Source organism: Grus americana, chromosome 16, assembly GCF_028858705.1.
Source record: "Grus americana isolate bGruAme1 chromosome 16, bGruAme1.mat, whole genome shotgun sequence".
Taxonomy (NCBI): domain Eukaryota; kingdom Metazoa; phylum Chordata; class Aves; order Gruiformes; family Gruidae; genus Grus; species Grus americana.
In genome coordinates, this window is record NC_072867.1 from 8,652,383 (window position 1) to 8,679,397 (window position 27,015).

The 27,015-nt window shown below is 41.6% G+C and overlaps 1 protein-coding gene across 14 annotated transcripts in view; it reads right to left on the bottom strand.

Moving 5' to 3' along the window:
• The window catches only part of ARVCF (ARVCF delta catenin family member), a 287,124-nt gene that overhangs the window by 16,738 nt on the left and 243,371 nt on the right, over window positions 1-27,015 (bottom strand). For all 14 annotated transcript variants that reach the window (XM_054844462.1, XM_054844463.1, XM_054844465.1 and 11 more), the window contains 3 exons: window positions 3,834-3,961; window positions 2,733-2,883; window positions 1,166-1,358 (listed from right to left, as the gene is read on the bottom strand). In XM_054844462.1, the coding sequence (XP_054700437.1) occupies window positions 1,166-1,358; window positions 2,733-2,883; window positions 3,834-3,961 (472 nt within the window). The remainder of the gene's footprint in view (window positions 1-1,165; window positions 1,359-2,732; window positions 2,884-3,833; window positions 3,962-27,015) is intronic.

Sequence of the window (27,015 nt, forward strand, 5' to 3'; positions counted from 1 at the left end):
TTAGAGCTTAAGTATCAAGCAATATAAGACTATTCACATGCTGACCCCTTTGCACCAAAACAATATCCAGGAGATAACCTAGTAATTCCATACAACTATTCTTTGAACCTATAAGCTATAGGATATTTGTGAAATCATTCAGTGACTTCTTCATATGTGTATTTGCTGACAAAAAAAAAAAAAGTCCAAAAGTTGTAAATAGTGCAGATTTCTGGGTTTTCACATATATTGCTAGGCAAACACTGAGGCCAGGGTCACCCCTTTTGTCTTGTACCTGTCATCAACAAAAAACAGATGGATTCCATCCTGCCTGGATTTATTTGGGAAAAAACCCAACAAAACAAGTTCTAAGCCACTTTTCAAACCTTCACCCCTACTTACATATATTCCTCACAATTCAATGAAGTTGCTTTATGGTTTAGAATACCTTACAAAGCAATTTGGGTCAGCAAAAAATAAGCTATTTTTAAACAGAAAATTAAATTTTATCCATTCCTTACTAAGTCAGTATACAAGCACTGTCTATAAAATAATACAGGGCTAGATTCTTGGTTGGCTCTCACATTTCATAACAATGCAACCCAACAAAGTCTTTAGCCACTCTCCCAAAAGTTTGCTGGAAATCACACCGGTAAGGTCTAACTGGCTGAACTATATGAAGCAAACTTTTCTCTAAAGCAGTCAGAACACAGTTTTCAACAGAACTGCAGAGTCAAAATTTGTACTTCACATTACCACCGCCAGCCCTTCGGCCTGAAAGATTACTGCACATCATTAGCCATTTTACTTAAAAACAGATTTCATCACTGGCATTCCAGGAATGGAATGCTGCCACAGAAAAAAGGCCTCCTACACAAAAATTAAAGATCACTGTTTCACTCCAAATGATGTCTGCTAAATGCATACATGGTGCTAAGATGTATCTGACAAGGAGAGAGCATGTCTTAACATGACTGAAGTGACTACTCAATTAACATTTTTTTAAAAAATCAAGTATTAAAGGTGATGACCATTTTTTCTGCATATACATTAATTGCTCTGAAATTAAAGGCTCTGAACGGTTAGGATGCTATAAACACTTTCACAAAGCAAAATCTGCTGTTCATAGTGACATTTTCATGTTTGCAGTGAGTTCTTAAGCATTTTGCTTTCAACTGTCACTTACCTTGACTTGCTGATAGCTACCAGCTTTTGAATGCCCTGTGTCTGGATCAGAGACCTTGCATTTTCTGAACTGTCAGTAATGATTTCATGGATGGTATTCAACACTGCAACCACTGTATCCTCTTCCAGGTTCTTTCCAGATCTCTGCTGCCTGCTGGGCAAATTTCTTACCAGCTCACCCATGGCATAACTACCTAGATAAGAGGAAGAGATACCATTAGTCATCCCTAATAATAATTTCAGCTTCCCATCCTGAATGATAAAAACTCAAGGGTGTTCGCCAGGTCAAAAAACTTAATAATGCACATGTTTTGAACCTCAAGACTGTAACCTAACAGTGTATTTATCATTCATTATTTCAAGGTGATTGAGAGTTGGTACCCAAAACAAACTCTTTCATCGTGAACGCTAGAAGGTATTGAGGGGGGAAAAAAAAAAGCAATCTTTATTGAGAATTTTACAGCCAGCATCTATCATACTTTGCAATGCCCGAGGCAAAAAGCATGCAGTAGCTGTGGCTAATGCCACATATTCATGCTAATACACGCACATGGCTTACTCAACTTAGCCTTGTAATAGGCCTTCTGGGGCAAGGTGTGCAGCCATGCATTTATTAACCTTCCCCCAGCAAAGGTAAGAGTATTTCCTCCTGGGTGCAGTTAGCCTTCTCAGTGTATAGTACTGGAAAAAAAACAAGGAGTCCAGAGTTTATCACTCCCAGGTGTCTGTCTGTACCATTTGCCTAGCTATACCTCTGAACTATTAAAAAAAGAACCTGATGTATTAAGGCAGAATTCCACCTTGCTATCTGTTAGTATCAATTTGGATGATGGCCCTATACGTGTGATCAATATTTCCTGGCCTGACAAGGTTATAGTTTAAACAAATACATCACTTAAATATAAAGGCATCCAGGGGAAAACCCAACTCACAGCTGAGTCTTTCAGATTTCTGCTTATGGGCAGGTGAATGCTTATTTACCCCCTTGGATAGGAGCTAATGAGCACTGCTGAAGAACTAACTTGAAGAAGAGTAAGTTGCTTGCTGTCCAGCTTCTACAAGCAACTACCATGCACAAGGATGAGAAGCGAAGGAGGAAGCAAGAAAAAGGGGAGTTTAGAGCCCACTGCACTTCCTCAGGTTAGCTTAGCATGCCAAGGGCAAGACTCCTGCTCTAATCTAAATAGCAGGCCTAAGGAGCAACATCTCCATAACCACCACGTGCGATTAGGAGCACAAGTGCCATGTCAGCCAGAGCTAAGGAAGAGACAAGAAACCTCTTAACCCACCCACTCCTCTGCACACCTACACACAATCCCTTCTCCTGCAGAAATCTGCATCTGTTTTTACTCCTGAGTTAAAGATTTCCCCTCAAACCACGGCTTGGTCGAATGGGCTGGATTTACATTACGAGATGACATTCTTCCACTTGGTGGCTGCAGAGTAATCTTAGGTAGTGCAGATGGAAACTGCATACAAAATGAATTCTCAGCATAAGTGACAGAAAAATGTGAGGTGTCTCAAGGGTATCCAAGATCCCAGTCTGGTTAGAAAAGATCAGAAGATACCTATAAGATCTTTATTGCGACGATCCATGGAAAGGTTTCTCAGAGCAATTGACACAGCCCTCACAACCTTGTCAGAGTCGGACTGGAGCAGCTCCACAAGCACTGGTAAGCCTCTCTCCTTCCGCACTGTTGCACGGATGTACGTGGACCACTGATCAGAACACACAAGGGAAAAGAAACAACACAAAGTACTTTGAGTTCATACACCTGCCCTTTCCTTGCCCTGGCGTTTCTTTCAGTGTCGTAATTATTTTTTTTTTTTCTCTGCAAAGACTAGTCAGGTTGTGTGTGCTGATGCATCTATAACTCAACCCGTCATTCGAGTTCATCAAGCACCAAGAAAGAAAGTTCATCCTACAGCTTAGCAAGCTGCTGGGGAAAAGAGGACAGAAATAGAAGGAAGGAGCATTATCCGCCAGAATCTGTTCTGTACACACCTCTGTGTGAAAACACATCTTCCTAGATTAGGAAAAAGAGGTCATTTGGAGAAAACAGTAAAGCATCCAAAGCAGCTGTTATCTCCCCCCACCTCCAATCTCATGCTTTTATTCTGTTCCATGATTGATTTTAAAATAGGCAGTATTCAAGACAGTTGTGAAACACCACCCTGCTCATCCTCAGGCTGCTGCTCAGTCCCACTTCACCATGTGGTTCTAGAAGTGATCAGGCATACCTTTGAGAGAACTGCCTGATTAGCGCGGGGGGGATGCTTCAGAGAGGATCTCACAGAATACTTTGGAGTGCAGTTCCCTGAGCAATCTGAATCCACTGAATTAAGTATTCAGGACAGTTAACCATCTAACAACAGGCTTTTCTGAATGGACACAGCAATAGTTAAGTGGTTTAAGTAGTAAAACCTGGTCATGGTTAAATTGTGATGAGCTCAGTGACACTTCCACCACATAAACACCATCTGTCCAGAAGGTGCAAAACATCTTAAGTGAGCAAGTAAGATAGAAATAGTTTCTTTAAAAAGGAAGGAGGTGGAAACTCCAAAGGAGATGTAAATGCACAAAGTAACAGTGCACTTATAATGGGACACAGCTTTGTTCTTTACTTTTACAAAGGAAACAAAAGACACTAAGAGAAGACTGCACTCACAGTCCAGTTACCAGCACTGAGATTCTGCAAAGCCCCTGCTGCAGCTTCCAGAGTGTTGAAGTTCTGACTTTCAGTGAGGATGGAGAGGTACAGTCGGACCACATCTGGCTGGTACAGTAATTCAAAGCCTGCAGGTGGGGGGAAGAGAACAGAAACAAGAGGAGAAGGCAATGTACAAATAAACACGTAACATACCTTTATTTAATCACATACAACAGCAGCCAAGAGAAAGCTACACCACAGAAAGAAGGGCTTCTGCCACATCCAGGACCTTTTATCCACAGTTGTTGAAAATAGTGCACACAGGAACTCATACACAGGATGTTCACCTGGGCTGAAGGTCCCTTTGCTTGTCTTCAGATTGACAATTCTTTCTGAAATCTGTGCTATGCTATACACTGCCTAGCAGGCTGAGTATATCTGTGGAATAACAAAGTGACAGGAGACAATTTTTGTCTGCAACAATTCTTACTTTGCATCTGTAGATTGGGTTGCAAATTCACCTTGCACTCCTGTCTTCATTGAAATCTATCTCAATCTCAGTACCTTTACAGACACAAACAACAGGGCCAGAGACAGCAAGCTACACAATTGCATCAGCCACTCCCTTCTCACACCTAGGTGACAAAAGAAAGATGCCAGATGTCAAAGCGACTAGAATCCTCAACTGGTAGGGTTAGGGAGAAATTCTGATTCCAGTTCAAATAGGTAAAGAAATACATCTGCATTGTACCACACCGGGAGACTGCGACAGACACATATGTTAACTAAATATCCCCAGAGTCACTCTATCAGCTTTGCAGTTCAAGCATGACAGGAATGAGAACTATTCCCAGCTCTGCCATGGATTTCCTTTTGTGATGCTGAGTAACTGACAGTAGCATCCGTGTCTTGACTTCCTCATCCAAAGGATTAGGATTTATCCATCTACCCACATTAAAAAGGGGATCTTAGGCAAGAACTTCATCATTCCAAGTTGTCATATATTTTGAAGCCATTTTTACCTATCTTTCTTCACGAAGCGTGGCACAATACACTGCATCAATGAGGGAAGAGTATCCAAACATCTTGTTAAAGGACTTGCCAAACATAATCTCAAAGACCATGGTGCTGTTCAGATTATGTGAACAAAAACCTGATTTCCCTAAAGTGTTTTGGTGAGTGCAGGAAGGCACAAGCAACCTATCATCAATGTAGACTCATTTGCAGTCACTGTAGCTGGAAGGTATTTCTGGATTGGTGGCTTTTGGGGTGTTTACAATAAATAAAGTTCAGCAGGCATTACCTAGGAAAGGATTTTTGGAAAAACAGGACGTGAAAGAAAGTATAAAGGTGTGAATGAGCTTGGGCAAAGAGGAAGTTTGAAGCTTGTTTTGAGCAGAAGAATTGTATTTTTTTTTTTTTTACATTCGTACACATGAAAAGAATGTTTTTCACATAACAAGATGCTGTCCTATAAGCGTAGCATAATTCAAAGAAAGTTTTCCACCAGCAAGACAGGAAACCTACAAACACAAATCATTCCCTCTCTTCAAGTACTTTCTCTTCAGAATCACCCATCTCTCTCATACATATTTTTCAGCACATATCACAGATTATCGTATTTCAGACATCTCAGATCAAACCTAGAAGCAAGAAAACTGAACAATGCTACCCTATCAAGAGGATATTCTTTTTTTTTTCTTTTTAAAAATCCTCTGTTGCTAAAGGCTTTCTGAAATTAAAGCCTTACATTTCAAATCTAACTATTTCCCCATATTTTTCATACTAGTTATTGCTGTGGGACTATGTGAGTCAAGATCTCGGAACTCAATACTCGCATAACTTGTATAACACTACCCATAAACACAGGCCATGTTAACCCCCTGGATATACAGGGCTTATTTATCCTATTGAAAGCAAGAAAACACACTTCATCCGCCAAGGGTTTCTTTACTCCATACCAAAAACCTGATCTATGCATGAGGATCCATGTTCTCACAGGCACCCCGGCACGCTTGCATTCTTCTCAAATGACTGCAGAGTTAACCTGCTCCATGTCTGTGACTGGTTTTAATGCCACCACTTGCTTGCTACATGACACCCTACAGATATGTGCAAGCCACAACAGATGCAATCCCCAAAGGCATCCTGCCAATCCATACCACTTACTTTCCTCCTCTCCCATGTCCTCTCCTTGCGTGGGGATCATTGCCCTCTATATTGTATGCTGAGAAAAACTATAGTTACTTAATACATGAAGCATGAACAGTTGTATAGCTTTTCTTCATTCCTCAAATAAGTTTGTGATTATCTGACTCCAATATGACCTTCATATCAACTTTTTCCTCTGCCACTTCACAAGGTGAATTAGCAATCTAAGAACTCCTCAAGAGGAAACACGGCTGCCTGATAAGCGTGCAGTATTCCCTTCCTGAACACTAATACTTAAAAAAATCTCTTAGGATAGCTTACTGGAATTTTGACACTGTTACTTTAAGGAAGCTTTGCTGAAATGTAAATCAGATCAGCAAAAGATACGAAAGCCAGTTCATTAACAGATAATATTCATACAAAACATTTACTGCTTCTGTATTTGAGCTCAGATTTGCCTATGGTTGAACAGCATGCTAGTCTTCTCTGACGGCTTTGTTTTAAAGCACCTAGTCATAATTTCAGCATACTTGGAAACAGCCCCACATTCACCCTCTCCCGTTATTTAAGTGCAGTCTACAATGTGCCCTCTCTGTCAGTCTGTACGTTCCTTTTTGGCTGGACACTCTTCCTTCTTTGCAGCACCTCACTGTGTATGAATACTAAGATCAATAACCCTCTCGCCTTCGCTTACCTCCCGTGGACAGAGCTGCATTCCAGTCATGTACCTCCCACCCGCTTTCTGTCATTAGTTCTCTTCATGCATGAAAGCCTCTCCTTTTTCCTACTTACTAATGTAAGAGCATCTCAAAAATGTCTTCACCTTCTCTCTTCAATAATGCACAGCATTTCCTCTACCAATTACCAGTACATTTCTGCTTTGGGGCATAACCCTTAGTCAGTTTGGTGGATGACTCCCACCTCACTCCACACATCCCCACTTTCCAACTACATTTATGCCTCTGCCCCATTAGCATCTGTTCTAACAGAGTTAGCAAGTGCTACGCACTGTACGTGAAACTCTGTCCTCCCTCACGTCCCCCGTCCCCCAACTGCTGCATGCTTCCAGCACTGCAGCAGTTCTGTGTCAGCCTGGCTACGCCAGAGAGTAGTAGGCAGGAGTTGCTAAAACAAAGTATTATGAATACCCCTCATGGATGGCTCCTCATTAGCAGAGATGAGAACCCAATAGTGAGAAAGTTACTGCTGCACCGGAGGGTTTTTCCCCTCATTGACAGCAAACTGACACTTTTCATAAGTGTTATAGTGCCTTAAAAAGAAACAAACAAGTTTTATATTTTCTCCATCTGCCTCCTGTCCTAATGAATCCAGCTCTGCTATTTATAGGATGCAATTTGTCTAAATTATTATAAATTTCCTTCCAGTGTTGTGTGGAAGCCTCGCACATTTTTCCATGAAGCGCTTCAAGCGCGTTCCTGGGAAGCACAGCTGGTCTCACCTCCATTAAGCACCTGCTTCTCTTCAAAACTGATTTCCTTAATTTCAAGATCATCTTAATTATTTTTTCAGGTAATGCTACTTTTGTGCAATATACGGCTAATTGCTTATATCCATTTTTTAAATGGAGATGAGAAAAGAGGGTCATTACTGATAGGTAACACATCAAACGAGAAAAACATCCATTGTTTTTCCTTTTCTTTAAAAAGCTGTTTTAATGATAGCCCAGATTCAGCACTACCCTTAAAAAGATAATTTCTCCAGGAATAAATGAGACTTTTTCCATCAGTTACGGATTTGTGCTGAGTTGCAATCTACACTGTTTCCTCCTGGAAAAGCATGAGGATAAGTCATTTATTGCTTTTCTTCACTGCAGAAAGCAAAGTAAACAAGTTCACTATATTAGCTTTTGCCTTTTAAAGAAACGGAAAATGCCTTAGATGCTGATGTCATTGTAGCAGACGTTTTACAGCATCTAAGCATCCCTCCCAGCTAATGGCAGGAATGTGTATACAAAGGAAGATCTTCCACATTAGACTCATCTTCACCAACATGCCGTAGCCTCCTCTTCCTGAAAAAAGGAAGAGGAGCTTCTTTGCAGCAGTTACTCAAAATTGGCAAATGGATTCATTCTGTGTGAAGCTCATGCTACCAGGAGGTGCCAAGTGGATTATCCTTTATTTGCCCACAGAACATCCAGCAATTTCAATCCTGAACAGAAAACACCTGAGGAATTAACTGGGTGTGATTAGCTACCTCCACCCATTCAATGCTCAGTCCTTGTGCTGAGAATGATGCAGCAGTTCCTGGATTATCTCCTCCACAGACCTATTTGCCTTCATCTTGGCAATGCTGATACTGTGCCTACACTTAGCTACGTTCTGGCAATAACATAAAATACTGCACCAGGTGCCTATCTCTGATACACCAGCTTAATTCCAAATTCAGACAACTCTCTTTGGAGGAAGGTTGCCAAATCCCTTCATCACCCATCCCATTTAGAATTTATTCTCCCCCTGCAGGCATGGGAAATTATACACACATGGATACTGGTCAGATGAGAGTTCTACTGCTGTAGCAGAAATGTCCTGCTTCATTTTCTACCGCTGCAAAAACTCTGGGTTGCTGTTGAAAAAGAGAGGCAATTTCATACGAAGCTGGAAAGATGCTGGCAATACTGTAGGAAAAATGAAAAAACCCCTAGCCCTCAGGAAAAAAAAAAAAAAAAATCATTAAACCAAACTCTGATAGCTACTCAATTCTTGCAGCGTTTATAGGCATATTTACATTTGTGTTTTGATTTGGACCAGTTTTGAAGCGAATTTCGCACTTACTGTGCTTTGGTTCCCAACACAGAGAAGTGGCAGCACCACCTGGGCTCCTTTTGGGATGAAACTAAACCAAGACATGCGCTCCAGGACCACACTGAGGATGTGCTGATTAGGAATGAAAGTTCAAGGGCTGATCTGCCCATCCCGAGCCACTCCACTCGCCAACGTGGCCATCGCTGCGCTGGCCAATTCTGAGCGCAAGATGTGACAGCTACCGGCAGATGGAGCGAGAGGAGCCCAAATGGCAACTTCTCTGCAAGGTCATAGACTAACAGACTTCATAGAATAAGAAAGCAGCTCCCTAAGCAACTAGGAAGCTATGAGTCGAAAGAAAGAAAGAAAGAAAAAAAAAGAAAAAAAGAAAAGAGAAAAAAAGAATAATGTCAGTAAAAGATGAACAACTTCATTCTGCAAGAAAGAAAAGCTCTGCAGATCTTGGATTCCTGCCCTCTGCCGACAACAGGCTGGTAACTTCATTACAGCTTATGTGGTTCATTATTTGCAACTTAAACAGTTGTAAACCGGAGTTCAGAATATTTGCTACAGAAATGTTTTCAGAACATGTAAGCAGCAAATCAGCCCAGCAGTTCAACCCTCCCTTCCAGGAACGCCTCACCCCACAGCATGGCTTTATAATAGACGACATGAAAAACCCCGTAGAAGGCAGGGGGGAGGCAGCTGGTTACTTTTCTAAAAACAGTAATCAGATCCTTAAAAAAACCGACCCATCAGCTCCATTCCATCTGTACGCTGTGCTTCAGCACCCGGTGCATAAAGCAGCTTGAATGCCAACATAAACTTGCAAGATTCTTCTAATTGAAAGGCTTAACAGTAGTGAAAATGCAGCCAGATCCAACAGAGCCAAATGCTTGGCATCATCGATGGAGAATGCAGCTTGATGAAGATACATGTAGAATACTGAGTGTCATACAACAGAGCAATAGCAAACTCCTGCGACAAATGAAGAAGAAATAATAGGTGGAGACTTCTGAGCAGTCCCTATAGCTTTCACTTCAAGGTACAGCACAAGTCAGGACAGGTATTACGCTTACTGCAGAGATTCAATCAAGAATGCAGCATCCACAACTGAGCAGGAACTCTGAAGACAGACAGAACAGCCTTTGAATACTATTGAAAAGAACAACCAGAATAATATGGAACACATGAGACTCAAATCAGGCTTGAGGGAATGTTTAAGAGGAGTTTTTCTGTTTAGAAAATGAACATCATAGTATGTGACCTTTCCAACTAATCTACTAAGTCACACACAAGTTCTGAAATTACGTAAACTCTTCCCAGCTTACCACGTACTCCCACAATGAAAGAAGCAATGGCACGCTAGTTAAAAAGGGAAGCAAGCAGCCCCCCACCCCAAAGGATGTAACAGGAATGTTACCAGCACTACCGAGTGTGGAGGTATGCAAAAAAACCGACACAAAAGAGCAAGGCTGACTGCAGGGAAGACAGAAAGGCAGCAAGGGAAGGAAATGGGAGGGCAAGGCAGTGCAGGAGAAATAAGGATGCCTGGGAAAGCAAACTGTCTTTTGCTATTTCTATTATTCTTTACATTTCCCAAGCTCCGCAAGCTGTCATCAAAGTAACTCCTCTTATAGAGAGTGCTTTGTAAGGGGTTGGTTATATTCCACTTCATATCCAAAGAATATGCAATTCAGCAAAGACATGGCTCAATTAAACACAACCCATTTTGACCTTGTGTGAGTTCCAGCACTTCTGTTTTCTGTGAGCAGGCATTTTAAAGCTAATACAGTTTTCCCTTTCCAAAGGCCCTGCAAGCAGCGTTTCTCCCAACAGCGTTTGACACACTGCCCAATAACAAAGGCTTTTTTCAAGCACATGCAGCTAAGTCTCTTGGCAACTGGAGATGTTCCGTTAACAACCTTCTCTCCTCTGTTCACTAATCAGCAGTGAAGGCTCTGGAGGACCAGTACTTAATAAGGATCTGAATGCTGCTGCAGATAACTAGAGCACTACCCAAGCTACTAGTTCAAAAGGGGAATGTGCTGTTCCCGTAGGCTGGTAATGAAGGACAACAAATACCTGGGAGCCAGGTTGATGCAAAGAAGGGAGAGTTGCTAAAGGTCTCCACTGAAAGGGAGAGGAGGCATATGGGTGAATTGTAGCACATTTAAGCATTTGTAGGTCACCTTTGGCAGTGTTTTTTGTTTGTTTTTGAGAAACACGATTGTTACAAGCAACAATGCTTTGGACCCGAAGTTAACATTAAGCCCTTTGGCTGAATGATTAAAATAGATGGTTCATGTAAATAGCTTGCCTTACCCCAGTCCCAGAAGACTTGCATCTGACCTTGGAGACTAAGTACAGTACATGATATACTAACACTTGCTCTCTCGCCAGTTTCTCTGATCCAAAGTTATTTTTATTTACTTCACAGTGATAACTGAATGCATCTTCTTTTAAAGGAAACAGGATAATCACGTTATTCCAAAAGCAAGTCTGTTTTGAAATGCAATTTGTATCTAAAAATCAAACATCAAACAACATTCTGTCCCCCTCACACACACACCCCACACATTGGAGTCTGTCCTTTGTGAGCTACATATCAAACACGATCTGTTCAGCAGTACAGGTTCCCTTGTCCCAAAAGCAGCTTACCACGGTGTTTGCAAGCCCCCAGAATGCACTCCAGGCCCTGCATCACCACTGCAAAAATCTCAAAATGGGACTTGGTCCAAAATCCTGGCAAGTGAATAGGAAACTAATTCGCACCAAAGCTCTGCCAGCTCTGCAGGGTTTCACAGCGTGACATTGCTAGCTGTGCAAGGCCACTGTCTGTACTGGTGGTAGCTCAGGCACACCTGAGACTAGGGGTGAACGCTCTCTTGCCTGGAGAAATTCTGTGTCTGTGGTAGTCTTACTCTTGTAGTTTACTCTTGTTTCAATCACTACAGTATTTTAAGACAAAAGACAGATTAGGCTTATCAGGCTGGTGATCTCACTGACAGTGGATCAATATGCCAGGAGAGCAGCAATGCAAATGCTCTTAGATGCAGGCAATCTTGCCTCCTGCCTCCAGGGAAGCTTCTTCCTGAAGCTTTCAGGTTGGCCACACACCTCTAACAGCTGATACCAAAAGGACGCTGGGCACGCGATGATGTGCATTGCGCTGGGGACTTCTAAGACAGCAATTTGGCCCATACATACGAGATCAATAGCAAGCGTGTCATTGATCACGTTATGTTTCCCTGGGAGGGAAAACCTGAATTTCCAGATGCTGTCTGCTACATAACAGCAATATTAGAACAACAGTGGACAAGGTCAAATGTCCATGCTTATTCTTTTAGATCTCAGTGCTGCCGCTGCTACTATTGACCATGGGTGCTTCTGACACGTCTGTTCCTGTCTCTGCCAGGGTCCAGAATTACACATGACTGACTTGTTTTCCTTCTCCTCTCTGAAAGGACACAGATGGCAATGCTTGGTGATCGCTCACAGGCCCTGAGGGGTCTCTCCTTGTGTGTGGCACCAAACAGCTCTATTTTGTCACCCCTCCTTTGCAGCCACAAATAGCAAGCGCAAGGACCGCACAATCCACGGTAGGAATAAGAACATTGCCCAGCCCCTCCGGCTTGTCTGATGTCCGGCTTGTCTGGCTTCCGGCGTTTGGGCCAGTTACACCAGTAGAAAACACAGGAGCTCACGGAGGTGTCAATGTCCATCCTCTGAGCTGCAAGCACAAGCCAAGAACACGTGGGGACGCCACAATAATCCAAATCCACAGCGCTGCCAAAGATCGTTCCCCATTTGCAACTCTGGAAAGACACAGTATGAGGTGACGCTACAGAAAGCCTCATTTGATAAAAGCAGGTGTGAAAATGGACCCGTCTTCTTAATGGGGAAAGCTTTTAAATGGCAGAATCTCTAGGCTGGAACTTACTCTCTCCTTAGTAGTGCTTGAATTCACTGCTTTTTGGAGCATATTGCAAGCCTTTACCATTTAGCTAAGCTTTCCCAAAGGAGCAAAAGGAATAGAGACACGGCTGGCAAAGCTAATGAGGATTGGGAACTTGAGGAAAATTATTACTTCTCACATTATATAAACAATGTGGTTTTACAACTGTACATTCACGTATACATGCCAGAACATGGGTGTTTTCAGGGACTTTTCCTTAAGCTGAAAAAAACCAAAAAGCCAGGTAAAGGCATTTTCCTTACAAAACCAATACACAGCTCACTAAAGCATACTATTGCTTTTCTGATCGTAGCTGCCACCTGATGCAGCTGAACAGACCTGAGATCTAAGAGAGACTTTTTTCACTGCCGTTACTAGTGCAGATGCCTAATTGTCCAGCCCAACCGTCAGAAGGTTTGAGCTTACTGTACAGAATGTGTTTATTAAAGAGAGAGATACCGAGTGATTCCCTGAAGGAAAGGCCATAAAAAAATCCAATCACACCACAGCTCTGTCCAGTAATAAAATACAATATGTTGCTGTTGGTATCTTACCAACAAGTCCAAGAGCCTCATAACACAAAAATGTCTCAGAACTAGAGTCATCACTGAAAATCAACAGCACTGTTAAGGGAGTCCTTCCTTCCACTTGTGGCTGTCTGGACCTAAGCATTTTCTTTCCTCTGGTCTTTTGTCCGTGTTTAGCTAACAATCATGTGTACCAAATTGCCCTTTTTTGGCCTCAAGCCCCTGTAAAACTCAGCTTTGCAGTTCCAGATGCCAATCAGCTGCTTTGACTCCAGGAAGCTAATGAGCTTTTAGCTTCCTCCCAGCTCAGGAGTAGAAAACTGTCTGCAGAGAAAAGCTTACTGCAAAAAGAATCATGCATTAGTCCTTGGCTCCAGATGCCACTTAAGTAAATTTATTTTATTAAAAAGATTCTGATATTATTCAGAACTGTTTATATGTCGAACAGCTTTATAAACTTAACTGTCAGAAAACCCCAGCAAGTGGGGGAGCACAGAAAAGGGGAAGAAGCACTACAGAAGACAGCTGCAAGGCAAAATAAAAAAAAAACCACCTACATGGCAACACTTATTTAGTTGAAATATCCACATACCGTCAGACGTTAAGTACTGAGTTACACAAGAAAGGTGGAAAGTGCTCAGAAAACACTTTCTCACCTCTGCAGACATCTTAAGCACTGTCTTTCCTATCTCCAAAACAGGTTTTATGAAACGCCCTGGATCACGAGGTTGCGTATGGTCCCACTAAGTGCCCTCCCTTGCTACATGACTTATCTGAGACATAGTAAGCCAGTAAATGAAAGCTCACATGGGGCTGTAGAGTGGTGCCACGCAGTGCAAAGCTGTACGATCCGGCATCAGGTGGAAACCAGCTGTCGGACTGGAGAGCTCTGTGCGTAACCACCCGCGAGGTGGTACTGCATAGCTGGCAGCTAAGGAAAGGCAGCAGCCAGCCACTTTGGCAGCCTGGCTGGTGTTGGGCGGGGGGAGCGGATCGCAGGAAGCGGCCACTTCTTTGCCTGGATGCAGCAGCCACACTCCTCCAGATCTTCCATGGATGCTATTTCTCTCCATGAGCCCTGTGGTGAGTCTAGGTGTGGGGAACCCACAGCACCTTGTGGGATCAGCCCTTCTTTGCCTTTGCGCGCTGGGGTGGTGAATCTTAACCAGCAAAGGCAAAACCAAATCCTCCATCACTCGGGAATTTACAGAAACAGGATTGCTTTGTCAGGTATGGGACTATGGGGGTTTCCACTGGCTGCACTTCAAAACACTGTCCTGCTGCTGAGAGACTTTCTGCTTGGGTTTGAAAGCTTGCACTCCTGACAAGTGTCTGGATGGATCAGCGATGGGCGCTGCTTAGAGCTGCGACAGACAAGGATCGACAGACAGTATTTCCACTCGGGCTGGCACCTGTCAGGTTCTCCCCTTCGCAGTCTGTCTGAGTTTTATCTTCAGTGCCAAGGGAAAAAAAACTTCAAGAAAAAACCCAAAATCTTTCAGAGCTCACACACACTGAACTACACTTGGAAGCCAATTTGAAAACATCTTTCTGGGTTACTCATGCTTTACGAAGTCTACTTATACTTCTGCTTCTCACCATGATTTTTATATAAAGTCTCATAAATGGTCATAAGCCTTAAAACAGGTATTTAGTTATTCATATCAATTCAGGTGCTTGTTAGAGGCCCGTCAGCTTAAGGCAGTGAAGGGCAGCAGAACTCCACAGCTTGCATTCCTCAAATAAGAAGGAAGACTAAATCTGTATGTTCTCCAGTGGATCTACCGTCACAGAAACATCAAACACTTCAAAATACTTCCCAGTAGGAAGGAAATGTTTGGATATAAACAACTAACCTTTTTTTGGGAAAGGTTATCAGAATCCAAGCTGAGAAAAAGCTAGCAGGTCCAGTCTCAGCCTAGAGAAATGAAAGGTCAGTGACTCCTAATCACCAGGACTGATATCGGAAGTTCGGTTCATTACAGGCAATCTTGCCTTTATAAGCAAGTACCATATGGAAGGAGTCCCTCATGTTATTAAATAATTTATTACACACCAGCCCAAACACTTCCTCCAATCCTGTTTGTGTCCTGAAATTGCTAATTAGTTCCTGCTACAGCTTCCAAAGTCAAAAGTGTGTTTCAATTCCTCTCTCCATTTCATGAAAGCTGCCACACACCCCCAAAAGGCAGCCCAATGCCTCTAATCTGTCTCAATTACAGTCACTATGCTGCTGTCAGGCAATTCAAGTATCTCCCAAGTATCCAGGAAAAAGAATTTGATGTTTTCAATGTCAAATAAATGTCAGGCCAGAGTGGAAGCAGCATAAACAGAAGGTTTTCTTCAACTTTTGTAACAAAAAATGGACCTTGCAGCCCAGGTTTTCAAGGTACAGTATCTGAGTACTTAATTATCATGGATTTCAGCATAAGCTAGAAACCTTAATGCCTTCAAACAACAGAGATTTTCCATCCATCCTCAAAGCACGGTATCCAGGCAGGGGCTACAGATGGTGAGAGGCAAGAGAAGATGCTGCTGCTCCTCTCTCATTTGAATTAGGATGCACTGGGATGTACCACATTGAAGGCGTGGAGTGAAGGGGCACTCTCTTCCTTTCTGCCAACCATTCTCTGCAGCTTTTTAGAAAACCAGGAAAGTTTCTATTATTAAATGCCTGCTGTTTGATGCACTGACTGACTATCCGATAATCACAGGCAGAAGTGACACAAACCAGCTTTGCCCATAGAATTCTATGTTTCCTGGAAACATGGATCTTGCTATAAGACTTAAATTTGGACCAAAACGTGAGATAAGACAACATGATCTGGAGAGAAGTAGCTCTCTGAAGCCTTAGCTATCCAAACACACACACATTTTACAACCACAAACAAATCTATTAGCAAGTTAAAAAAAAAAAAATAAAGATTGGGGCCCCAGCATGTAATGAGATACTTAGTTGAAATGAATAGAGGAAGTACAGAGACATTTTTCAAGAGCCAAAAGGGGAACATTACACAGCATCCAACTGCAGCCTGGCCTCATCTTTACCATCCTACAGGCATGGCCTGCATTCACAAACCACCAGAAAGTCATATGAGAAATTTTAGAACAAAGCCACAGCAGACACCACCTCAAAGCAACTCTAACAGCTTCTTTGAAACCACTTCATACTGTTAAAATAGTGAAAGATCCCTAACCCAACAGCCACTTTGTTTAGGATAGTTTTCAATTTCAGTGCAGCATTCGTATGGTAATATTACGCAATTAAAAAGTGAACTTAAAACTACCCATGTAAAAGATTCTAAGCAGAAGCTGACATTTACTGTGGAGGTTGTTCATGCCTATAGAAAACTCTGAAAAGGTCAGTATAAGTGTAAATAAGGTGAGATACTTCCTCAAGAGTATCGAAATTTCCATTGTGTTACAACCTATACCCATTTCTAATCATTCATATATGCAAGGCAGTGTTATGAATGTCCTGATGGCTTTTCATGGGCCATCTGAGTCCACAGCTGGACCTAGAAATAGGCATCCAGACTGCAGTGATGGGAGTGGCACCAAATTTTAAGTGTTGCAGGGAAGCTGGGATCCAGCCACACAGAAAACTGCCAATAGAGTTTAATTTCAATGGGTTTAGTCTCAGCATTGCTTTCAGCAAGCAGATACATGGGATTTGGAAAGGACTTGTGTGTTAGGATTTAACTATTAAGCAAAATCTTGCCAAACTGCCCAAATCTAAGTCACACATACCTTTACAAAGTCTTAAGTTTTGGACACTAGCGCTAACCTGAAGGGAATTACTCTCCTGGAAGCAGCGTTCATGTAATTGAATAAATGGGATTAGGTCTCATGCTCCTAACACCCACACTTTCTCATTCCTTGAGAAATCCCAAGCACACTGCCATGCAACTAACACCTCAGTCATCCTTGACATTTCTCATCTCTCCTCTTCGACACCTCTAAGTTCCTTTTGTGCTCTGCAGCGATCACTAGCACATTTTATGACTCAATGCGCAAAGTATCCCCAAAAGGGGAGTGGGAAACCTGCATTTGCAAGGAATGCAGACTTCCAATTTCCTAAGTGCTTAAAGGTCACTGGGGACACTCCAGCTAAGGTGGATCCTTTCTCTAGATCTTATTTTTGTCCCCTCACACTTTGAATGAGTCTTTGGAGATGCTTTTCTTGCTCATCATTTTTAAGCTGAATATGATGCAATTATATGCTCAAACATGATTACAGATTTGCTGGTCGCAATTTTAGAAGGTCTTGAAACAAAAAAACTCATTAGATTAATTATTCTGTCTGGCTTTGTATGAGAGGGACAAGAAGAACTGATGTTTCCAAATGGAGTGGATTTGCTGCCTGGCTTGTTAGCATAAGCCAGCAATAAAGATATTAGTTTAGGAATCAGGAAACCTCGTCTCTATTCCCAGCTCCGCCACTGACATGCCATGTAACTGCCACGACTCTCTGCAGCAGTCCATGTCCCCCTCTTCTCTTCCACTCTGTTTCTGTCTCGCCTATCTAGGCTTGGCCTGTTCAAGTAGGCTGTCACAGCATCAGGTACTTCCACTTTACTGAGGCTACTGGTAAAAGAGAATATGAAGTTGCTCTAAATGTCTCCTACAAAAGCAACAATATATTCAGTAAAATAAGGAGACCGCAAGGCATGCAAAACATGACTGAACTGGACACGAAGTGGAAAGATTGCTCTCTGCATATCCACCTTGCAGAAAAGCCCGAACCATGGTGTATTTCCTAAACAAATAACATTTCATGCTATTACAGAGTTCCAGTTTTCCCTATGACCAAGACACAGAAAATTCAGGGCTGAAACTAATGGTCTGAGAGGCCGAAATAAAAATGCTCTCCTTTCTACCACATACCGATCAACATTCACACAGATCACCTGAAAACGCCTGGGTCAGCAATCAAGCTCTCTGTGGCTTCAGAGCAATGAACAGTTGGATTGACGTCGCTTTCTAAACCATGCCGAGGTAAGATGCCCCCCCCTCCAGCTGACAGGTAAATTTAAGTGTCTGCTTTACAATGTAAAATGCCTGCCTCTCAGTTCAAGGTCATTTTTCTTCAATCCAGAGTTAGAGTTATATGGCACATTAAGTCGTATCATTCCCCTGTCATGCTGGAGAAGGGGGGGAGCTTTTAGGCCTGTGTAGAGCACTCAGGGTTATAGAAATAAATAAGGCTTTATATAGCAGCTTTCACATTCAAGATATCTCAAAGTGGTTTACAAAGTAATGAGTCAGATAATAGGACTGCAGCAGCTGTGCAGGTAAATGCACTGGAAATTAATGCTGAGAAAACAGAAGTCTTAATTTTTTGCTTTTCTTTATTTGCCTTTCTGCGAAACACGACTGCAGCTTCAGTCTGACTAATGAACATCAGCGACTGCTGCAATTTAGAATGCACAGCTTATTTGACATTCCAGTTTATTTTAATTTTCAGATTAACTCCATGATTAAAGCTCTCCATTTACTCTAATAAATACTGTTCAAGCAAAAGTAGAAAAAATTGCTAGACACCTTACTGCACATACCTCCCCTGTCTTGGCTGCATAAGGAAGGCCTCCTTGCTTGATCTCTAGTACCTCAATTTGCAATTAGTTCAGAATCACACAACTATTTCATTTTTATTCCCTTTTCTCTCCCCCATAATTAGGTGTTACAAGCACATCCTCAAAGATTGATTAATGTAGTGTTGTGAGGACTCCATGGTTTGCTGTGCTGACACCAGAGAAAGTACATATAAGTAAAAATATATTTGCCTTTTAAAAAAGCCATACCTTGGGGAATCATCATCATCATCAATCAACCTAAGATCCAACAATTAAGATGCATTTTGCATATATTCTCCTTTCCCAGGTTCCATGGACAAGTGGGTGCTCTCATTCTTCTTCCCATCTGAGTCACCTAGCTAGCTGTCATGGATTTAGTTGTTTTGGAAAAATCTTGTCCCTAAAAGTGCTTTTTTTTTTTTCCAGACAGACATTTTTGGCTGACTTCATAATCAGTTAACACGAGAGTCACTCAGAACAACTAGGTTGAGAGTGTGAGAGGTCACTTGGGCCAGCTCCCTGCTCAACGCTGAATTTAGACCAAGTTATTTATGGCTTTGCTCAGTCAGGTCTTGAAACTCTTCAATGATAGGGAACCCTTCAAAACCTCTCTGAGGAACATGTTCCAATGCTTAATTATGGGGCATTAGCCTGCATTTTTGGGGGCAAAAGAATACCAGCTGGGACAGCCAGAGTATCCCAGACAGATTCTTTAAGTAAAATTCAAGAGATGTCTGTCTAGCATTGAGTTTTGAAAGCATCCGAGTCACGTAGGCCTCTGCAAAAGCTATCCACGTTCCTATTACCCCTAAAGGCACAGCCTTGGTAACACTCACCTGGAGCTGTAACTACTTCCTTTACTTATGCAAACACTACTTCTGGAAATCTGGCAAGGGATTTAAATCAACGTTACACCATTTTTCTGCCTCAGCTATTCTGAAACTTTCTGCTGTTCTCTTAACTTGTCAAGCAGCTTTGTCAGCAGAACTTTGCTGCGGTACTTTTGATGGACACTAGAGACAACTGTAACTTTGTGCAACAAGGTTTTTGTAATTGATTTTGACATGAAATTTCATCTCTAAATTCCAACAGAAGCCGAGTTCCTCTCATTGCGGTTCACGAAAATACTGGCTAGGCAATCAGGACAACTTTCTGATTTGCACCCCTCTTCAAAGCATCATCTCAGTTTTTACACTTATGCTAAAAGGGGGGGAAAAAGTCTCTGAGCTTTCATTGTTGTTTCTTAACTGAAACCGAGTAAGTGGCATGGCAGAAATCTGACATAATGCACCAGGGATGGATGGATGGAGTTTTTCACTGCAGTGACTAAGTCCCAGGACTGAAGCAGTTACAGTTATGTGGGATAAGCACCTCCCCACCAACTCCTGCTTTATTCCTGGCAGACTTTCTTGGCACATTCTCATTTTATAAATAGTCCTTGAGCAGCATCTGTATAATGAGCTATGCTCTGTAATAACAGGCATTCTATTTTAGAGTAACAATTAGAATTGCTTGTAGAATAGAAATGCTAAATGAGACATGTAAAAACATATACACAAACCAAAGAGTGGGGAAAAGAGAGTATTAACCATTCTTAGCTGGGGCAAACAGTACAGGGAAGGCTATGAAAAGAAAAAATATGACTGACAACTAGCACTTTCCAACATTAACTATTTTATCATCAGAAATGTTAGCCAAATACAAAGGACATGAAAATCCAATCAGTGGTTGAAGGGTTAACATCCTGCATTGCCAGAGAGCACACACTGCTGTAACTAAAGTAAATATTGTAGCTGGGCTGTAAAACTTGCCAAGGTCTTGAGTTAAGTATTGGTTTCTGTGTACACCTATCTATACAGAATGTCATAAATAATACAGTTGAACTTCCCCATAAAAATACACAGTAAGTGTAATATGCATAGCAAGAATACAAAGTAATTCACAGTATTACAGATTTTCAAAATACTCTCTACAAAATGAACTCCTCAGTCCACTCACACAATATCCCATTGGGACAAGCCACTACCATCCATGTTTAACACAAATTATGTTTTTATTTATTTTTTTCTATCACTGTGGTGCTAGCAACAGTTGTGATACACAATACTTTGGCAGAATTTTGCTGTTTTTACAAACGTATCATGTACACTCCATCTGCACCAGTTATCACAGCAGCAGCGAAGATACCAATAATTATTCTCGTGAAGGCAGTGGAAGTTGCAGACATTTCATGAACGAGCTCGCTATAGCCCCGGTATCTGAACGCAATTAACTTGCCTAAGGCCACTCAGCAAGTCAGTAGCAATGCTGGAATGTGAAAATGAGACTTTCTTACTTCCAAGCTCTGCCTTTTGCTGAAGCTCCAGATCACTCCGTCTCCTTAGTAGCTGCTGTAATTACCATGTGCTTGAGTGGAGTTCCTGCTGTTTAGTTTTTCATAGGCTACTTTATTATGCAAGTATATATAGGCTGTTCTAGTTTAAGATGTTATAACCACATGCATAAGTCTCATTTTCTGTGCATTTATAACTTGGCCACAAATTCACATCAAGCTGGAAAGGGAATTTACCACCTGGGATTCTTGTCTTTTGAAGATATTGCTACTTATTACAACAGATCTATATTCTTGGGTGTCAGCCTCAGGCAAGGAGGAGCTGGAAGCTGACTACTGGAGTTATTTTATAGTCCCATGAGAGCCATAGGTGAAAGGACCTAAAGGTGGAGAGGAAGAATCTTGTCTCCAGCTGCCAGCTTTTCCCCTCCATGCACTGAGAAAGACTGAACATTCAAGAGCGCAAGAGAAGGATAAAGAGGAGGAATAGTTGTGGATGTTCTTTCACCATTTTCAGGATAATCAAAGTACCTTAGAGGTGAGTCAGATTTTTCTCATTCAGAAGGACGAGTTTGAAAGAATTCTGAAACAATTCAGAAAGCAAGCTGTCTTCCTAACTCATCTCACATGTGACCTCTGGCTGTTAAGACAGAGGTAGAAGACAAAGGGAAAAACAGGAGCTCTATAGGCAAAGTGATGGACAAGAACGACCACCTTATGACTTCATGAAGAGCTTCGTATTCTCAACTCTGTATAAAAATAGAGAGCTTGCAGGAAACACTACAATCGCTCTTCCTGCCTCCCTGTCCCAGCAGTTGTTTCCCACTGCTCCCCTCAGCTTAAACTTCAAAGCTACATAACTTGAAACCAAAAGAGACATTCACACTACGAAGTGTCCATAATGTGGGTGGGGAAGCATTAGTGGCATTTAACAATCACAGTTGAAATTTCTTCTCTGATTTACACTTGTTATATATCCTCCATGTAGCAGAACTCTTCAAGTTCCCAACTTAAATCTTCCTGACACAAAAGTAAATCTCTCTCAACTGGGCAATTTGTAGGACAGTCTAGTCACACAAACATTGTGCTTCCCCTTGCTACAGTTGCAACAGTTTTGTTCTTCCACAGATGCCATTTTACCTCTACCAGGAGTCTAGCCTGTCTCATCTGTAAATACAATTTTTGCCTGGATGTCCCTATGGACAAAGCAAGGGACCAGAAAGCACGGCGCAGAGCTGCAATGTCGAGGCATTCCAAGAAGCGAGAGTAACGATTTGACAAACATGGTAGCAATTACCAGAACGCAAAGCCAAAACTATTCTTCACATTCCTGAGCAGACAGATAACACCAGAGTAAGAGCTGGTCCTGTAACGGTCTCAAATTCCTCTCACATGATTTGGTGGAATAATTAAACCCCATAGAGCAGAGCTGTGAGAGTCTCAGCAGCACTACTGTACGCAGTTACTGTGTAGGGTTTCAGTCATATCATTAGTATTTCTCCCAGAAAAATACTTGTTTTCTCACAGTCTCCAAAGAAAGAATGTTGTAGGATAGAATCGTAGTAACAAGTAAAAAGAATTAGTAGCAGAATTCAGAAAGGTCATGCACACTTGAGAAAGGCAAGGTTGAACTCTGAGTCCTTATCGGTATTTGAATATTCCTGCAAAAAGAACTACTATGACTATATAATATAAAATGCTTACATGAATGCACGTGATCACACCCACCAACGATGACAGTAAAACTACAGACATGGCAGATATGCATCTTCCACTTCAAGACAACACGTGCATACGTCAGCGGATAACAGATGTATCTAGTGCTTGACAAACATTATCACAACTAGCTAACTACTGAACTACAAACATCACTTAAGTTACCTGTACGTCAAGAGAGAGCTAAACAGATGTAGTACTTTAAGAAAATCACATTTGGCCTAGAAACAAATAGTAATGTAACAAAACAAGCAGACCGCAGGAGAACCTTGGACACTCAGTGATGTTCACTGATGTAACTTACCTCCCTCTACAAAGGCTGCTGACTCCTACACAACAGAGCACTTCATTTTATTAAATCCAGATCCTAGCAATATAATCCAATACAAAAGCATAACTGTGCCCTTTACTCATCTGTCCTGTTGCAGCAGCATGCACCAAGATAAAAGCCCAAAAGCTTTTTGTCTAGTTGCTGCTGTTTAATGCATTGCATGACAATCTCTCATCATGGGTACCTGTGGGTAAAACACGCTATCTGGGGAAAATTTGTTGCTTTAACTGCTCAGCTAGTTCAATACCTGTTAAGATAGGCAGGGCTGTTTTGGTTTTTTAAACCTTATGCCACTGGTTTATGTAGAAGGAAACAGAGGTCGTTCCATGGACAACATCCTTCCAAGGCCAAGGTGTTCAAGGCTTACTACCTGCGCAAAAGCTACAAGGAAGGAACAACCTTAAGAATTGTGCTAATGATTTATTTTATGCAACATCTGTGCAGCAAGGTGAGTTTATCACAAGACAAGACTGTGAATCACTAACTACTAGGACTGCTTTAGCAATGAAGTCCAGCAGGTCTGCATGGGTATGACACAAATCTACTATAAAGAACCAACTGATCCTGGCAACAGGCAGCAAGAACTGAGAATAGCTAGTGACAGGAAACATCACGACAATGGAGCAGTGTTTATTCAACAGGTTTCAAAGTCAGCTGTCCCTGAAAAGCGAGGTAGACCCTTCTACTTGTTCCTTCTCCCGCCTTGTTGGCCCACACAAAACTTCTCAAGCAAGAACTGCAAAACATTTATATTCAGATACAATCGTAGAGCATGTTTCCTTTTAGGTATCCTAGAGTTTGTTACTGTGACTAGGACCAAGACAGAAGTCAAGGAAAAACACCTTCTCATCTCTGCAGATGAGTCACCACCACCCGTCACTGCTCATCTCATCTAGAGTTTACAGAGAACTTGTGCTGTCTGCAAACTCAGTAAAAAACCCCTCTGTATAAAGAACACTCCTACTGGAACGATTTTCTGTTTTAAGGAAGTTTTATCAAGTTAACTATCAGTGACAGAATTTTGCACTCCATTTAAAATCCATGCTAAGTGAGTAACCATTAAACCTCTCTGTATCTGAGCCATGCACACATCATGAGAACACAGGTGTCACAGTGTGTCAACATTGGCTACAACTCTTAAAGGCTTAGGACAGTCTACTTGAAATGAAAATAATCATTGTTCTATAATACACTTGGTATTAGTTCAAACTGCTTGAGTTGTCATGTTAAGGACAACAAGAAGCTATTTCAGACTCTTTCTTTTCATTGGAAGAAGATGTGCTAGGGCAGAAACAAGACAAAAGACATAATAGCATCCCTGGACCTCCAATTCACATTCCAGCTACATCTCCCCATATGATTTTTCAAACCCTTCAGTTTCAGTTCTAAACTTATAATTTATGTTCTACATAATCAAATTTAACAGATCCATAAAGATCACAAATAAGAGTTTCCACCTGTAAAGCACAGCTCAGCAGGCCAGGAAGCAACCCACCGCCATGTTTCAACCCAGCTTTGAACAAACAAGTGGCTCAACATAAGAACTGGAGAAGATTATGACAATAAAAGCGAGCTATTCCAGAACAATCAGCAGTCAGCTATGGAAAGAGCTTGTAGACGAGAAAGGAAAAATCCACAGATGTCTGCTCTGAATTCCTTGCAGACGTTGGGAAAAAGAATGAGAATTTACAGGTACTGGGCTGGTGAAAGTTTGGGAATGGCAGTCTGCATATGGGAATCTTCCTATTCAAGGTAATAAATTTTCTCTGACTCAAAGCATTGGAAGACAAATGAGAAATCTTTCACTGCTTTGTAAATTACGCAAAACACATGGGACCAAAATGAACACTCTACTTAGTAAAGCAACAGAAATAAGAGATACTTAATAATTCTGACAGGAATTCTCAACAACATGCATGAAATACCTAAAAGATGTTATTACAAGAACTTGTTACTCGCTCTCACAGAGGAGATCTTCCCAGTCCCTGTATTTCCACTAGTAGGCACAGGAGGGGTGTGGATGGTACCATTAATCAATCAGTTCTACTCACTTATTCACAATACAACAATCAAAATTAATGATTGCAGGGAGCTGGAAAGGGCAGGTGAGTGCTTGAGTCAACTTGTAAAGATTTTAAGAAAGCAAATTAAAATGGCTGTGAAATGAGAACAGCAGCTAATCTTAATTACAAACCTAAAATCAGAGTAAAGCTTCAGTGAAGTTTCTCTCCCACACTACACGTTGCCTTTAGCTGAAGACAAATTGCCAGCATTTTTGTAATCTCCTAAGTTAAAGTCATTACCCTGACAGTGCCAGGAAGTCTAATTTCCTGGAGCAGTAACACAAAGATTTATAAGTGAATTTAAACACTCACCTTCTGGAATAGAAAATCTATCATCAGCATTGGGCTACATGGAAAGCGACTGAGGATTTCAGATAATGGAGAAAGAAGAAATTCACCTGCTGACAAGTTCACCCAAAATCTCACTCCTTACGTACATAGGCTGCTGACCAGGGTAAGTCTACATACTAAGCTGAGCTTTCAAATAAATTCAGCTTTCTGTTCAACTCTCTCCTAAAACGTATGTTCCCATTAAAACAGAAGTAAGCTTAAATAATCAAAATGGAAAAGAAAAATGAATAACCACTTTAATAATGGATTTAAAGAAGAGAATGAGTTAGCTCATCCACCAGGCTGAAGTGTACCTGCACATGTCTCCTTATGGCTGAAAACTTTCAATTCCCTAATGAGATAGACTGAAACCACGGCTGAACTTCAACACCCAAAGCACCTTAGAGCACCTACTTTTATGCCATTGGACGTATGTGTGCATAAACAAGAAACCATGAGATTTGCTTAAACCAAATAGCACAGAGGTTTGGATTTCATTAGGAATAACCTGCTGATGCCATATAAAAAGCTGTTTTGCTCTTCTGGACTTTCTCCTCCCATGTTCCAGCACTGATGAAGAGAGGCAGACAATCCAACACCTTCACATCAGGAGGATTAAATGTTACAACCTTTATAACATCTTCAGAGGGCTGACACATTATCAATGCTGATTCTTTTCAGAAAACCTTATTGCAGTCTGCCATCTGAGACACTGCTTTCCACTGCACAGATATGATTAATCCTGATCTCCCCCCCCAATGCATGAGCCTCCTGACACTATTCCTGCTCAGAAATAAGGACTCTCTGAACAAAGCAAAGGAATTGTACTGTGCTATGTATTTAATGTGCACACAGGAGAAATCAGCATTCGCGCTGTAGTAGTGCAGAAGAGAACATGCTGCTGAGGAGACAGCCAACACCACTGTCAGTGACCTACTTTATACTGGGGAAGGGATTTCAGCAAGACTTTTTTTTTTTTCCCCTCCCTCACAGAAGCAGGATTTTTTGAAAGTACTAAATTTAGCAAGGTCCCTAGGACAGCATTCATAATTTGTCAGTGCTGTCCCCTTCTCGTAGGGCTCTATGCAAGCTCCTATCACTACCCAAAAAATTTATCCCCTCTCTCTCCAACTGTCAGAAAAAAATATTCTCCTTTCAACAAAGAGGAAACAAGCTTCTCTTCCACAATCTTTCCTCATGAGGACAGCAGGACTCTGGACACTGCCAGAGCCCATATATTTATTTTTTAATATCAGATGAGACAGCTTCTGAAAGCACTGCAAATTCTCCCGTCTGACATTATCTAGTTTACCACAGATAACAACCCTGAACTGGAAGCTTTCCCCTGCCAGAATGCCTAGCACATAAAATTATTAGAGGCTCAGAAATGGTTTCAGGGCTGCTCAAATGCTGTGCTGCAGCAAAATCTGATTGCCATTAAAAAAAAAACAAAA